The following is a 16,649-nucleotide window of genomic DNA, read 5'->3' as shown; positions in this document are numbered from 1 at the left end:
CACCTCTGTACTACCAAGATAGCATTGTGCTGTACATTTCATTCTTCTTCATACTTTTGGAGCTGGAAAAGATCTGTTTCCTGCCTTTAGTTTCTCTTTCTTCTGCATACCTAGAACCTTTCTCCCTTGATTTTTTAAATCCTTTCAGCTCATGTTTATGGCTTCCTTTCATATTCTGAATCTTTAGGTTGAAAGATACCTTTTGAGGTCATCGAGTCCAAAGCCCTTGTTTAAGCAGGATCAGCTGCAGCACGTTGCCCAGGCCCATGCCTGATCAGCTTTGGAATATCTCTCCATATGGACACTTCACAGCCTTTCTGGGCAACCTGTTCCAGTGTTTAACCACCCTCACAGTAAAAAAGTGCATTCTTGTGTTTAGATGGAATTTCATATGTTTCAATTTAGGCTCATTGCCTCTTGTTCTATTGTTGGTGGGCACACTGAAAAGAACTTGTCTCTGTCTTCTTCATTCCTTCACATCAGGTATTTATACCCATTGATGAAACCCCTCCTGAGTCTTTTCTTCTGCATGCTGAACAGTCCCAGCTCTCTCAGCCTCTCCTCACAGGATAGATACTCCTGTCCTTTAATCGTCTTCATGGCCCTTTGTTGAACTCTCTCAAGTATATGTCCATGTCCCTCTTGTACTGGGGAACCCAGAAATGGACAAATATTTCAGGTGTAGCCTCACCCATGCTGAGTAGAGGGGAATGATCACCTCCCTCCACCTGCTGGCAACGTTCCTCCTAATGTGCAGTCCACCAGGCTGTTGGCCTTTGCCATGAGATTGCATTGCTCACTCATGCTCGCTTGCCCACCAGGACTCCACGGTCTTTGCCAAGCTGCTTTCCAGCTGGGTGGAATGGGGGTTAGTCTGCCCCAGATGCAGGACGTTTCATTTCTTCTTGTCAAACTTCATAATGTTCCTGCCTGCCTATTTTTCCATTCACTCTGAGTAGCAGCACAGCCATCATGTATACGGCCACTCCTCTGGCTGCGCTCTGTCCAAGCATCCAGATCATCAATGGATATGTTAAAGAGTACTAGACCAAGTATTGACTTCTAGGGGACACCACTAGTTACTGGCTGCCGACTGGATCTCATATGAATAATCAAAACCCTCCTGAGCTTGGTAAATCCATGCTAACTATTTTGAGTCTCCTTCTTGTCCTTCATATGTTTGGAAATAATTTTCAGGAGGATTTTCTCCTGTCACATTGCCAGAGATCAAGGTGAGGCTGACTGGCCTGTAGTTCCCTACATCTTACTTGCTTGAAGATAGGAGTGACATGACCTTTCAAATATAATTGAGAGTGGTCTCACAATGAGATTAGCCATCTCTCTCAGCATTTGTGGGTGCAACCCATCAGGCCTCGTGGATTTACATATGTCCAGTTTGTTTAAGTACTCCCTAACCTGGTCTTCCTCCAGCAAGGGTATGTCTTCTTTGCTCCAGACTTTCCATTTGAAATGTTCTGCTAGGATTTTGCAGGAAGAAGTCTCTCACTACTGTGGACTATATTCAGTCCACATTCTTCCTTTTGTATATGGATCCAGGTACTGCCGTGGCTGGATGCCCCCTATCCACTTCACCTGAAGCTAAAAGAACTGGAACTGTTTTACATTACTGCCTCTTAGCTTTGTCCTCATTTTGGACCACAGAGCTTCCATGTTTCCTAAGTGTAATCTTTCTTCCTGGAAAGCTGAGAGCCTATGTAACCCTTTAGGCTGGAGAAGATTAAGCCCTGAGCCCTGCTGAAGTTTCTGAAGAGATCAGATTCATCTGACATAAGTATGCAGTGTCTAATATGTTAATGGCTTTCAGTTCTGCTCAAAATGGGGAGAGGAGCAATGGTGGCTCCCACTTTTTGCTTGTATGTCAGTGATCAGAAGTCCCTCTGAAGTCGTGAAAGGTGGGAGTTGTAGGTTTTATATGATCTTGAGAGCTTCACTTTTTAGGAGAATACCCTAAACATGAGGCTGAAGGCAAGGCTGGAATGGGACCATTCTGTGTCATTTCCATGAATGTGTGATTTACAGGGTCAAAGAAAGAAAGTAGAGGGACTGTAACACTCTTAATGAGCATCCTTACTTCTTGGAAGGGCAAGGCAAATCCCAGATTCTTACCCCTAGTTTAGAAAATGGTTATTTTATACTAAAGAACCATGGAATGAGGTGCATTAACAGGGCTGGGAGAAAAGACTGTACTTCTTGAAAGTGTGTTTTCTTCCTATCTCATTTTGCTCTAAACTTCTACTGAAGAAATTCAGTGAATAATTAAATGCATCAAACAATTGTGACTGTCCTATTTTTTTTTTAATTTGGCTGGCACTGTGATGTTCATTTGCTGAGTCTTAACTAATCAGATGTGCAAAAATCAGTAGTCTCTTTTCACAGATGATTCTTGAGTGGTAAATTTCATGTTGCAAAGAGTGGGACAACAGATGTGCTGTTCCTTCCATGAATTAGCAGTGGAGTGATTCCTGTATTGCAGTCCAAGTGAGTATGAAGTTATTTTACCTAGCAGTGAATTACTTCTGAACGCTGCTAGCTTCTGCACATATTATGCTGGACTATTCAAGGAAAACACAATGAATTACATTTCCATTCTTGTGTGCTTGCCCAGGGTTTGAATTCAGTTATGCTTCTCTTACAATGCAGTGGCAGGTAGTGAAACTCTGTGTGTAGCAGGAGTATGTTAATCCACAATAGCTGTGGAAACATGTCTGTTCTCAGTGTGCAGTGGGGAATTCCTGGACAAAGTGCGGCTCTTAAATGCAGCTCCTCTGGGGAAGCCTTTGGAGTGAGGATGCTGCTGGTTTTGAGTGAGGCTGGGAAGAGCAAAGGAAGCATTTCTTAGTTAAGGGAAATGTGATAACTGTGGTTTAATTTCTCCATTGAAAAAATGCATGGAGTTTGTAGCTGGGAGCTCTTCGAGGTGGCCAATGCTAAGTAAACAATCCCCCTGTGTTTTCTGTTTAATAGCTAAATGTATCAGCTTTGTCTGCTAGATTTTGCAAACCCTTAAACAAAACCCCAAATCTTAAGTTTTTGAAACTACAAAGTTGTTGTCTTGCTCCACTCAGCAAGTATTTGTCTTATGGCAGAAATCAGATTATCTTCCTTGCTTCTTTCTGGATGATGAGCTTGGCAAAAAAACAGGGAACGAGTATGGTCATCCTGAGAAAATTACTGATGTCTCTAGCAGAAGATGTCTATGAGCATGTAATTAACTGGTCCAAAGGGAAGGAACATGGGGAAAGTACAGAGCATAGCAATAAAAATACACCAATACCCTCTGTATAGTATAACCACAAATAAACAGTAACTCAGACTATAAAAGGCATTTTAGAGTTCTCTGTCAGTGTCCTGAGATAACCCAAGTCTTCTGCTCCTGGTTGTGTAAGACCTTTGCCCTGTCTGTCTTGCAGAGAGAGAGGAAATCTGTGTGATAGATTTATCATTCGTAGATGAAATCACAGATGAGTTTTGTTGTTCTTTTGGGAAAATGACACTTCACTGTGAAGACTTTGTTACTGCCTTGATCTCAAGTTTAAGGGACATTTGAATAGTTAAGGAGAATAGCTTAATGTTCTTATATTGCTAAAGCTATTGTTTAACTTGCTGTTTATGAAAAGACCCATGAAGACTTATGAAAGGCTGACAATTCGTTCTGGTTATCATTTGAGCTAGGCTTGGTGACTCCAAAAAGCTTGTGTGTGTGCGCTGTTTTTTGTTTTTGTTTTCTGGTGGCTTATGGATCCTAGAAATGTGGTTTATTCCTTTCACTCTTTCTGTGTCTTAGTTCTGCATTGCACAGTCAGCGTTTCAGATGGCATCTTATGAATGGATGCCTGGTGGGTCATTCCCCCTTCTTGGGAGCTGATCAGAGAGCTCTCACAAAAATGTTGTGGGTTGCCTCTTCTGTTTCCATTGATGAATCCATGCTTCTAAGTGCCTGTACACTAATACACACAACATGGGTTAGTTAGAGATCTGTGTGCAGCTGCAGGGCTATGATCTTGCTGGTATCATGGAGATGTGGAGGGATAGCTCACATGACTGGAATGCTGGAATGGGTGGCTCTTTAGGAAGGACAGGCTGGGAAGAAAAAAGAGGTGGAGTTGCCTTTTATGTGAGAGGACAGCTGGAGTGCCTGGAGTTCTGCCTGGGGATGGATGATGAGCCATCTGAAAGCTTATGGATAAGGATTAAAGAGCAGACCAATATGGGTGACATTGTCGTAGCTGTCTGCTACAGGCCACCTGATCAGGAAAAACAAGTAGACGAGACCCTGACAGTGAGAAGTAGCTTCTCATTCACAGGCTCTGATGCTCATTGTAGTCTTTAACTGTCCCAATATCTGCTGGAGGGTCAGCAGAGCAGGTTATAAGCAATCCAGGAGGTTCCTGACACAGGTAATAGATAAACCAGCAGGGAGAGGTGCTCTGCTGGACCTCATACAAACAAGGAAGGGCTGGTTGTGGTATGAAGGTCAAAGGCAGGCTTGGCTACACTGACCATGAGATAATGTAGTTCAGGATCCTAAGAGCAGGGCAAAAAGCAAGATCACAGTGCTGGACTTCAGCAGAGAAGACTTTGACCCCTTCAGAGATCTGCTTGATAAAAGTTCTGTGGGATAAGTCCCTGAAAGAGGGAAGAGGATCCCAAGAAAGCTTATTAATATTCAAGCCTCACCTACTCCAAGCTCAGGAACAGACCATCTCAGCAAGCAGGAGGGCAAGCAAAGATGCCAGGAGGCCTTCATGGATGAACAAGGAGCTGCTGGCAAAACTCAGACATAAAAAAGAAGCATGCAGAAGATGGAAGCAGGGACAGGTGACCTAGGAAGAATATAGAAATCCTGTGTGAGCATGCAGGGATGGGTTTAGGAAAGCTAAAGCCCACCTAAAGCTGAACCTGATAAGGAATGTGAAGACTAACAAGAAGACCTTCTATAAGGATGTAAACAGCAAATGAAAGACTAGGGAAAAGGTGGGCCTGCTGCTGAATGGGGAAGGGGACCTGATGACACAAGACGTGGAAAAGTTTGGGGAACTGAATACCTTCTTCGCCTCAAGTTTTTATTAGTATGACCAGCATTCAGAAATCCCAGGTCCTGGAGACCAGAGGGGAAGTTTGGAACAGGGAAGTGTTACCCTTGGTGAAGAGGGTCAGGTCAGAGAATACTTAAGAAAACTGGACATCCATAGGTCCGTGGGCCCTGGTGGAATAAACCCACGAGTGCTGAGGGAGCTGGCTGATGTCATTGCAAGGCCATTTTCGACCATCTTTGAAAGGTCATGGCAATCAACAGAGGTACCTGAGGACTGGAAGAGAGCAAATGTCATGCCTATTTTCAAAAAGCACAGGAAGGAGGACCCAGGGAACTATAGGCAGGTCAGCCTCACCTCAGTCATGAAGATACGAACAACTCATCCTGGAAATAATTTCCAGGCACATGAAGGACAAGAAGGTGACTGGGCGTAGCCAGCATGGATTTACCAAGCGGGAGGTCATGCTTGACCAACCTGATAACCTTCTATGATGAAATGCCTGGCTTAGTAAACGAGAGCAATGGATATTGTCTACCTTGATATTAGTAAGGCTTTTGACACGGTCTCCCATAAGATCTTGGGGAGGCTGATGAAGTATGGACTGGATGAGCAGACAGTGAGGTGGATTGAAAACCTGTTCAACAGCTGAGCTGAGAGGGTTGTGATCATTGACACAAAGTCCAGTTGGTGGCCAATAACTAGAGATGTCCCCCAGAAGTCAGTATTTGCTCCAGTACTCTCTAATGTCTTCTTCAGTGATCTGGATGCTTGGACAGAGGGCACCCTCAGCAAGTTTGCAGATGATACAAAGTTAGGAGGAGTAGCTGGTACAGCAGATGGTTATGCTGACATTCACAGGGACCTCAACAGGCTGGAGAAATGGGCTGACAGTTCAACAAGGGGAAATGAAAAGTCCTGCACCAGACGAGGAGCAACCCTATGCACCAAGACATGCTGGGGGCTGCCCAGCTTGAAAGCAGCTTTGCAGAAAAGGATCTGGGTGTCCTAGTGGATACAAAGTTAAATAAGCCAGCAATGTACCTTTGTGGCAAAGGCCAACAGCCTGGTAGACTGCATTAGGAGGAATGTTGCCAGCAGTTTGAGGTAGGTGAACCTTCCCCTCTGCTCAGTTCTAGTGAGCCCACACATGGAGTATTGTGTCCAGTACAAGAGAGAGATGATTAAGCGTGTGGAGCATCTTCCATTTGAGGAGTGGCTGAGCGATCTTGGACTATTGAGCCTAGAGAAGAGAAGGCTCACAGGGATCTCATCAGTGGGTATAAATACCTGATGGGAGGGTGCAAAGAGGATGGACCTAGGTTCTTTTCTGTGATGCACAGTGACAGGACCAGAGGCAATGGGCACAAACTGAAACACAGGAGGCTCTGTCTGAACATAAGGAAACATTTTTTACAGTGATGGTGACAGGTGGAACAGGTTGCCCGGAGAGGTTTTGGAGTCTCCCTCCTTGAAGACATTCAAAAGGCATGTGGACATGGTCCTGGACAGCCTGCTCTAGATGGTCCTGTTTGAGCCAGGGGGTTGGACAAGATGAGCTCCAGAAGTCCCTTACAGCCTTAACCATTCTGTGATTGTGTGATATGCACTTTGCTGACCTTCCAGAAGTTATACTTTAAAGTTACAAGTGCTTTCTTATGGTAACGTATGGGAAGGGTAAGCATTTACATTCTTAGTACCAACTAGACTCTTCACTGAGGGTGGTAATTCAGCCCTTCTTTCCATGCTCTGCCACTGTTAAGGTGAAGCTTCCTTGGAAGAATAAGGTGAATAAAAATCTGAGAAAAATCTGTAGTAAAGTGGCAACTGTAACTACCAAAGTTACATCTGAATTTCCTATTCTTGTTTGTCTCAGCATGTTTCTTGAACAAGGGGAAGTCAAATGCGTAGTTCCTGCAACCTACACTGAAACAAAGATTTCTAGGTGGAAATATAAATACACTGAAACTAAGAGGGGACAGGAGAAGAAATGGGACAAGCTACATATTAGATGTGACATCAGAATTCCTTGTATATTAAGGTAATTTCATTATGTCAAAGGCTTATTTTTATTTATTTTCAGAAAATGCTGGAAAATGATCCAAAATTAACATCTTGAGAAAATGAGTTCATCTAGTGGTTCATTGTAATAAACATAAGTGGTTTCTTAGCTTAGATCATTCAGAAAGGAGCTTGCAGAAGCTTCTAATACAACTGTGACATGTGCTCCCTGAGGCACAGAACTGGTGTAACCTCACCTTTACTCTCTCATGAATTAGCTTGACTGCTGGTTTGTTGTGTGGCTTCTGGAGGTGGGAGTTAATTCAGGAATATCCTGCAATCAGTGTTCTGTGGTGGTCAGATGAGGTAGATATTGTGGTCCCTTCTGGTATTACGATTTACAAAGTTATTTGGTTATTGTGAAATTTGCCTATTCCATAAAATGACTGAGAATTAATGCTCGGTTAAAGCTCCTGTAGTGTGCAATTGTGTGAAAATAAGGAGGAATTTTTTATATTTTACATGTGACTATCATATGTGGATATAATGTATGCAAATACCGGTGTATATACATACACACACACACATACACACACTCATACCCTCCCCCCTACCTTTGTATTGGCTCTGTGTATGTATAGAACATTATGAATGAAAAATAAAGGTAAATATATTGTCATGATTCCTCAGGTTGATTATATAATGAAGAATATTACTCTTCAGAAATACTAAATAAATACAAACAGGGAGGAAGGATAATGTGGAAATTTTACCAGCAAAAGCTTTTAGTAATACTTCTGCCATGCAAGTCTGATTTACCCATATTTTATCCATGTTAGCCAACTAATTAGTCCTATGCTATTTGTAGAACAGTTGTTTCCGAGAAAAACACTTTGTGGAGTAGCGGCTACGATTTGTGTTTAGTGTTACTTACTATTTTTTGAGGCAAATTACATTCTTTTTCAAAAATATCGGTATTTCCATGAAAGTCCATGAAAACGGCAAAAGTGCTGAATGAAAATCTTTTTGGCCTGGTAGTAATTGTCACTTCACTTGGCTGTAACTAATTACTACTTTTTTAAGTCTCATAATGCCAATTTAAAGCCCTTATTCCTTATTGCTAATTTTTATCATTCAAATTGCAGCCTGATTTATATTCAAAGGAAAATGAAAAAATTACATTTCCTTTTGTGTATATCAATAAAGACCTTTATATTTTGAGTTTGGCTAGTCATACTTCCTATGTTATAAATGAGCTTTGCAACTACTCCAAATGATTCCAGAGGCTTTTTTGCAGTTCAGTTAATAGTATAGACAAACTGTCGGTTTTATGGGATTGAAAATTTGTAAGATCTCAAAAATGAGAACTTAACAATAAGATGGATAAACTATTAAGCGTTAAGAAAGATAACTCGTGGTATTCAACACAGGATCAGCATCCCTGGCAGTGCACCTCTCTGCAGTGCTGAGAAGTCAGTGCTTAGGAGATATACCAGTTAATAAGAAATTGTGTTTCTCTGGTAGTCATGGGTTTATGCAATGAAGAAATTAATATTTTCTTCCTGGGGGCATTGGTTCTAAATTGCTCTGACGTCTTTCTAGTGCAATAGAAAGTGCTTTCCTGATTATGAAGACAGAGATTAAGAAGCACTTTTATTCATTAATGGTTTAAGAAATGTTTTTGTCCAGATGTTTTGTGTGAAGATATTTGATTTGGTACTTCTGGCAAATCCTACTCCTAACAGGAAGGAGATGCAAAGTTCTTCCTGGATGGGAACAGCCCTGAGTTTTGATTCAGTGAAGGATGTGATTATTTAAAGAGATGCAGCATTCCAAGGATGCTTCTGAACACCACAACAAAGATTGTGTCCTGTGGGCTAAGTATCTTTTTCATTTGCTTTCAATAATTGTGTCTCCAAGTTGAGTTTACTTTCCTGCCAGTTCTGATCAAAGCATTTTCATGATAAACTGATTTCTCTTCATTTTGGTCTGTCTGCCAATCCAAATAACAAAAAGTATTGCTGATAGCTGTATAATTTTTTTTTTATATTCTTTTTGTCTTTCTAACAGACCATCTGTGGAAAAGAAAAAGGAGAAAAAAATGAAGTACGTATTCTTAATATTTTTCATGAATTTATTACCACAGTATGCTGGGAAATCTTTGAGAAGAGATGACAGTTACCTGAAAACATTTGAAGACATTAAAAATGAGATAGCTGGCTATACTGATATTGCTAAAGCAATTATTGATCTTGCTGTTCATGGAAAAGCTCAGAACCGATCCTATGAAAGATTAGCGGTTTTTGCTGATACCATAGGACCCAGACTCAGTGGTTCAAAAAATCTAGATGCAGCCATCAAGTATATGTTCAGAGCCCTGCAGGAAGACGGGCTGGAAAATGTGCATCTGGAGCCTGTGAAGGTACCACACTGGGAAAGAGGAGAAGAGTTTGCAATGATGCTGGAACCAAGGAACCACAGCATTGCTATTTTGGGACTTGGGAGCAGTGTTGCAACTCCTCCAGAAGGTAACTCTTCCATTTGGAATTAAGTATCTCTTGCTTTTTAATGCCAAACTGTATTACACCCCTAACAACTTCTTTTCTCAATGGTCGAACTGAAGTTTTTTTCCTGCTATAATAGTTCTGCAACACAAGATGCAGTTTTTCTGGGACTTTTCTGTATGACATGGTTGTGAATGATGTTGTTTGGTTTAATTCAGTTTGGTTGAACTGGCTTGTAAAATTAGAGTTGATTCCTGAACTCTCCGTTAAATCTATACCCTTTTGTTTAACACTGCAGAACCTTGTTTGAAAAGATTCTGCTCCTCCATTGAGATTGGTGGGTAACTTGTTCTTGTAATCGGGGGTTTTTCAGCCCTTTCTTTTTCATTTTGACCAGAGAAGTTATCCATGGAGTGTTGAGTTGACACGTAATTTGTGCTCTTCTTGCCATGCCCTATCCTGCCAAGCTCAGCGCTTCACTCTGGCATAAAACAAGACAGCAGAAAGAGGAAGAGAATTTCATGCTGAGCTTGGAAAGTGCCAGCCCCTTGCTAAGTATGGCAATTGGTATATGTGTGTCCTTTCCTTCCCCCTGACTCATGCTCACCCAGAAAAGTCTTTGGCATTTACCTGTTACTGAACTGTGTGTTGCCTTTTGGTGGATCGTATGTGATATGTTACTTTGGAAACAAGGATCATTGTTAGCTGGGCTCAGCAAAATTCAGGTGTTTTGAGCCCCTAATTATTAGCTTGCTTGCAAACGGAATGATTTATAAGATTCTCTTCTTGTACATACTGATGTGGGTCTTTCTCAGGATTGCTATTTAATGGCCAGGTGACAACCTTCTTCATAAAGAACAATAGACTTATTTCTAGACTGCTTCAAAAACATTCTTATTCCTTTATGAAAAAATAAATTTAGTTTAGGAAATAAAAGGTAACATGATACTCATAATTTTTTTTATGAATTGTGTAAATTTTTGTGATAGTGAGCTTTTTGTTTGAAATGAAACAAATAATAAAAGCTGGTTTTGTTTAGAAAAAATATATAGCCCTTCAAAACACAACAAAGTAAAACTAGGTAATTTAAGATATGTTTGGAATAAATCTTACTTGGTTTGGTAAACTGCTACTGTAAAGTTTGTCTGAGGTATTTGTCATATTGAGGTAACTGCATGCCTAAGATGCAAAACAACTAAAACCTAAAAATCTGTTTATCCCATGATACGTCTAGGGCTTAGTGCTTTGGTAGGAGAATATTTATAGCAAGGGTTAAACCTACAAGTTATTTTGTATCCTTTCCAGCCCTATTCCAAGCTTCCTAAAAAGGAACCTAAAATTAAAATGGCTTTTTTGGTGTTGAGCAAGTGTTACTGAACCTGCAAAGAGCAATGTAATCTTGGTGAACATCTTCACATTCTCAGAAGTCTGGGTTTTGCTTCCCTTTCTAAGTTGTGTAGTTATTTGTACTTACTTGGTACAAACTCCTAGGTTTGACTTTTTTCGTTTAGAGACATACTGAATTTACATGTTTAAAAATGCTCAGAGAGGCTAATCATGTCCTTCTTTTTCATCTGTAAAGATCTTATTATACTGATGACTGAATGATTGGGCTAGTACCTGTGGCTGGTGATGTCTTGGAAGATAAGATTGTATTATCCAGCGCTGGTTTATACTGAGTAATGTTCAAAAAACCCACATTATTCTTTCTCACCTTCACTTTCATCTGAGGTCTGCTGGGTTTCTGAAGAGGTGTATGTGTTGGTGCTAGAAGACTGCATGTCAATGAGATCTCTCACAGAAGAGTGAGCAGTTTCTCACACTTGGTGGAATAATTTTGATTAAATTACTTACCTTCTGACTTAAAATCTATCCTACTGTTCGTGGCTGTTACGATTTCTGCTGGTCTCATCTTGCTCTGTGCAAGCTGTGACAGGTTTTTGTGCTTGAAGAGGTTATGTGGGGTAGCTGATCCCTGGTGAGCTCTTGGCTCCTGTTCTTCCGATCGCTGGACCGGCTGCCTGACTGACGGAAATGCCTGGTGAGAGCTGCTTGTCACCAGCCTCTCCAGGCAAGAGAATTGCAAGGTGTGCTGCTCAGAAAAGCGCCTGTCCTAAAACTCGCACTCATCCCAAGCACAGAATAAAAAATGTGTGGTTAGACTATTAAAACCACCATCTCATCACTTCTGAAGAATTCATTCCCAGATCTGCTCTCTCTGCTCTAACCAGCAATTGTCACTGTGCCCTGTTCATGGGAAAAAGGGATAGGCGGCTGCCCTAAATCACATCAGAAATATTTGAACAATTTCCCGCAGTGAGGGAATATGAGTAGTTCTGATTTGTCTCGTTTTAGCCGAGAACTTGTGGGAGTGTGAGTCATCCTGCAATCAAAGTAATACAACTCAATATGAGATTCTTGATGCTGATTCTCCTGGCATTGTGCTGCTGTTGCTGCATGGGATCAAACTAAGGAGATCTACTGCTGCTGTGCTGAGCTTTGCCAGAAGGATGTGTTAAAGGCTGGGGACTGGCTTTCAGATGTTGGCTTCATGAGCTGGCCGTTGGTGCCTGGATTCTGCAAAGACACCCTTCAGAGCTGCCTCTAAAGTGAACTGTACAGGAGATCCCTGAAGGTGTTTGGTATTAGCTTGACAGATACTGTGCATTTTAAATCAGTTTTCCTATCAAGGATATGTTTCAGACCTCTCAGTTTACAAACCACAGATCTCTTTCTTGACACTAATGATGCCTACTTAGAACCAGAGGACAGCACTGGCTAGACTTTTTGTCTTTTAAGGTCTGGGGATAGGGTTAATACAAGAGGGGGTGACTGCCCCATCCCAGCAGGAGCTACAGGAGACCATTTCTTCCTTTCTCATCCTCTCAGTTATCTCCTGTATTCCTCTCTTCCCACTATGCGTCCCCAGGCTTGAGACCTGATGAGATAAGAAAAGAGGAAGCATTGGCAGAAACTTAAAATGTTGTTTCTTTCTGGATGTGCTTAATGTTTCATGTTAGACTCGGCGGCCCTGGTGCCCTCAGAGCTCCTCCTGGAGCTCAACTCCCCGAGCTAGTGCTCTGAAGGGCTCTTTATTAACACAGCAGTAACCTAACAATGGTTAGAAACCTGGCTTCGGATGTTGGAAATTCAGGGTTTATTTTCCTTTCTGTCCATGGAAATTCACACCAGTGTTTCCTAAGAGTGACCCAATGGCCAGAGCACATGCTGAGGCTGCTCACTTTCCATTTTGGCGTACACCATGTGAGTATGGAAAAAAATCCATGATTCTTTGGGGCATGAACAGGAAGCCTTAAATAGTAGCAGTATTTTAGCCATGGAGCCCAAGCCAGCATTGACTCCAGGTTACAAGGACTGTCTCTTCCTGCAGGTCTTCTATCTAATCCATGCCTATGGGGTTGAAAACATTAGGGGACATGGACAGAGCTTTACTCGTTTATTGGATTTGCTGTAATTTGCCCATGTTGACTCAAATAGGAATTTGGCATAGAGCTGGTTGGCTTACTTGGGGTTGAAACAGTTCTGATTATGTACAGGAGGCTTTTCAGTACCTTGTGATCTCATGGATAAATCCACATTTCCCTATTCTTCTTTAGGACTGGGCAACATGCCAGGATGTCAAGTTTCCAGATTCAGTCTGATCTACACAGCAAAAAGGGGCAGCACAGAAAAGGTTAGATTTTTTTATTGAAGAGGAAAAAAAAGTTTTCCCTTTCAGTGTATCCCAAGATTTGAAGGTTTGTGTCAAAGAGAAAGTTTTCACTTCCTTTGATCTCCTTACAAGGAGGGAGTTACTTTCATGCCTGTCTTAGTGACAGGGAGAGGAGAAACTTGAAACACAAAGTGGCCTGGATTTCCAGAAGTCAGCAGAGATTGAAAATGGTCACCACCTCGAAGAAATGTATTCCTAGGTAACAAACAGGATTGAATGTTAGAAAGTGCTCTGTTTAGGGAGCTGACAAACTGGAGGTTAACCATATTTAGTCAATGTCCTTGTCTCATTTCCAGTGTTTCAACACTGGCAAAACATATAGATATATATGTAGAGAGGCTGTGTTGATTTCTGGTAGTACTGATTATATCCCCCAAATTCTGAGGAAAATAGATATAATTGTTGCTTTGAGAATCCCATAATTGAAAGAAAGTAGTAGTTTAGCAGATGTTTGACCATAAAGTATCAAAGAATTCGTATTTTTTGCATGTGTTTTAAAATGCTTTTTTTTTTTTTCCTGATGGGTGACCCTGCCCTTTCATTTTAAAAAAATACTGACAAGTAAAACCAACCCCAGAATGCAGCCTGTCTGAAATGCCTCCTTAAAAAAGGAACAGTCTCTGGTTTCTGTGTACTTTTTGTTGCAGCAAAACTGAAATAATATAAATATGAAGAAGATGTATTGGCAGACTTTTTACTAGTTTTTGTGTTGAAGTTGTGCATTTTTTTGTTTAACTGTCAACAACATTTGGTCCAGTCCTGCTCTTATAGAAGGTGGTGGGAGTTTTGTCACTTAGATAATATGAAAATAGTTCTAGCCTGTTATTTATAGAATGGGGATAATATGCGTCTTGAAGCTGTTGAAGGTGTGTACTGTTGCTATAGGCTCACAGGCTGTTTAAGCCAGGGATGCTGCTGAAAGAAGTGGTCTGGCCCCAGTCTTGACTGATGTATTTCTCCCCATTTCTGACCCTTCTTTTTTATTTCTCAGTGGTGAAGTGGGTTAGGGAATTCAGCTAAATTAACAAAAGGCCAACAAAAAAGTTAATTTTAATGTGTACCAGAGGATTTACCCTTGAGTTGCCAGCATCTTGGATGCTGACCTACTGGGAGAGAAGGATATCCTTCTGGAGGGACTTGGGTACCCCCTTTGATGAGAGGTTCAGTGCTGAGAACAGGGGATGGAGAGAGTCATAGGCATGAGAGCAGAGTGCACGGCAAAGCCGCCCTCCTGTCTTCACTGGATCCCTCTTTTTCTACGTGTGAGGAGCTATTGATTCACATCTTGAGACCATGAGCCTCAGTATTGGATGCCTGTATTGTTTATTATTACTTAGAGCAACACTGCTTGTGGTAAGATAATTATGCTACTGTTTTTCTTGGAATGTAAAAGATGACGTCCATGAAGGACTTCAGACACTGTGGTGTTCAGTGGCCCAGCATCTGGGCCAAAAGTTAGTGCAGTGGCATTTCAAAGATTTAGAGAGTAGGAGTAGCTGTGTGGCTTTGGGGTGGACATGCTGTCTGGGAAGGACATGGGTTCCAGTCACTGCTTTAATGAACATTCGAGTGAACTGTACAGATTGGCAATGGCTAAACATTGAATTTTCAATTCCTGGCCCTTTTCAGTGTTGCTGAGTTGAAGGTGGTTACCTCAAGGATGGTAAGCCCAGCAGATGCTCCCGCCTCACACTAACAGAGGCAGGATTTGAGCAAGGTTTTCTGCATGCATGGGAAATGCGTGCACAGCAGGGTGGCACTGTCACCTTCCCTCCTGGGGGACAGCCTGCAGTGACTGGCATCTTGATAAGAAGGGAGTGGTTGCCCTTGGTACTTCCTACCTTGGGCACCTGTGTGCTCCAAAACTGTTTTTTCTGGATCCTGTTCTTGGGTGCCTGATTCTTCCCAGACATTGCATTGCAAGACTGTGCCCTGTGCAGGGCTGCTTCTGGGAGAACCAGACCTGTTGCCCTGCTCTTTTGGCATCCAAGACTTCATGCAGGGTGTTGGGTCCAGCCCCCTTGCTGCAAAGATTTACTGCTGCACAGTAAGCTACATGTTTTTGAAACCAAACTGTTCTAATGAGATCCGGTACTTGCTGGAAATTGTAAGTCATATTTGTCAAAAATGTAACTATTATATAGTGTTTATTTTTCTCTGTGTTCTTCTTAAAGAACAGAGTAATATGTTTAGTCTCTGTGCTGTGCATCAGAGCTGAGTAGCTTCATATCCTTTTGGATAACTCTCCTATGTAATTTTAGTTTCATGAAGTAATTTTCTTTGCTGTTCCAGAGAGTAGGTGAGGTCACATTTTCCAGAAGTATATTCAGAGTTTACAGAATCTTTCTTCCTGATAAAAGCCCTCTTCTTCGTTTCACAGTTCCCCTAAAATATTTAACCTTTTCTTCATATTATAATTCTTATATCAATACATATTGATACGTGTTTGTAGAGCAAATGTGTTTCTAGGTGTTAAAGGATTTTAAATTTTCTGTACATGCTAATAATTTTTGAGGGAGAAAAAAGATAAGTGATGATATGAATCTTTCGTTTGCTTCAGCCTGACACTAAGTCTTAATTTGATGAGTTCATTATGGACCCAGAATTTGGGTTTGTTTTTCTGAAAATCTTGTTGAATTACATGGGGCATTGGGGGAAAGCTGAATTAATTCCTGGAGAGAGCTAAAAAGTGACATGTTTTTAAAAGAGGTAAGAAGTTGAAGGGAAAAATGTTTTCTGGGCTGATTTTAGAGGATGCTGAATCTAAATAGGATATAATGCCAGGTCCCTAATTTTACTTAGCTTTTAAGAATATATTTGCCTTTTCTCTCTACTCCCCAAAACCTTCTTTTCTTTGACCTGCCCCAACAACTACCATTCTTCCCTATCTCCAGACATATATATCTACTTTTTCACTGTTGTGTGCTTCATCTTCTTACATCCTCATCCAGGAGTATTGATCCTGGCACAAGCTCCAGTTCTGTGCAGGGTGATGCGGCATCAGGATCCAAGACTGCCATTTTTACAGAACTGCACATCCTAGCTGCTACACTGTAACTTTGTATGTGCAGCTCTTTCCAGTGATGCATGCAAAAGAACTTCTCTGTAACTCTGTGAAAGAAGCTACATTGCAGATAGGCACAAGACAGTGTGCGTGCGGGCCTTTTCTGAAAGAAGCACGGCCATGGTACTTCAATCCTGGGGAGATGGTCAAGTCTGGAGGACAACTGGATTAGCCAGGCTAAGGTCAGAAAAGTGTGGGGCTGCCACCTGCATGTGCTTAGGGTCAGCACGGTATACGGTATACCTTGATGCAGCAGCTTCCAGGCTAAATTAGCTTTGTGGGAGAGCTGAGAT

General features: G+C 41.6%; 1 protein-coding gene across 1 annotated transcript in view; it reads left to right on the top strand.

Annotated features, from left to right (window-relative positions):
- CPQ (carboxypeptidase Q) overlaps positions 1-16,649 on the top strand; it is a 162,538-nt gene that overhangs the window by 15,514 nt on the left and 130,375 nt on the right. The window contains exon 2 of the mRNA XM_074815439.1: positions 9,126-9,583. Within this exon, the coding sequence (XP_074671540.1) occupies positions 9,157-9,583 (427 nt within the window). The 5' untranslated portion in view covers positions 9,126-9,156. The remainder of the gene's footprint in view (positions 1-9,125; positions 9,584-16,649) is intronic.

The sequence above is a fragment of the Strix aluco genome, chromosome 1 (assembly GCF_031877795.1).
Source record: "Strix aluco isolate bStrAlu1 chromosome 1, bStrAlu1.hap1, whole genome shotgun sequence".
Lineage (NCBI taxonomy): Eukaryota > Metazoa > Chordata > Aves > Strigiformes > Strigidae > Strix > Strix aluco.
Note: the sequence above shows the minus strand (reverse complement) of the source record. Positions and strands in the feature narration are given on the sequence as shown.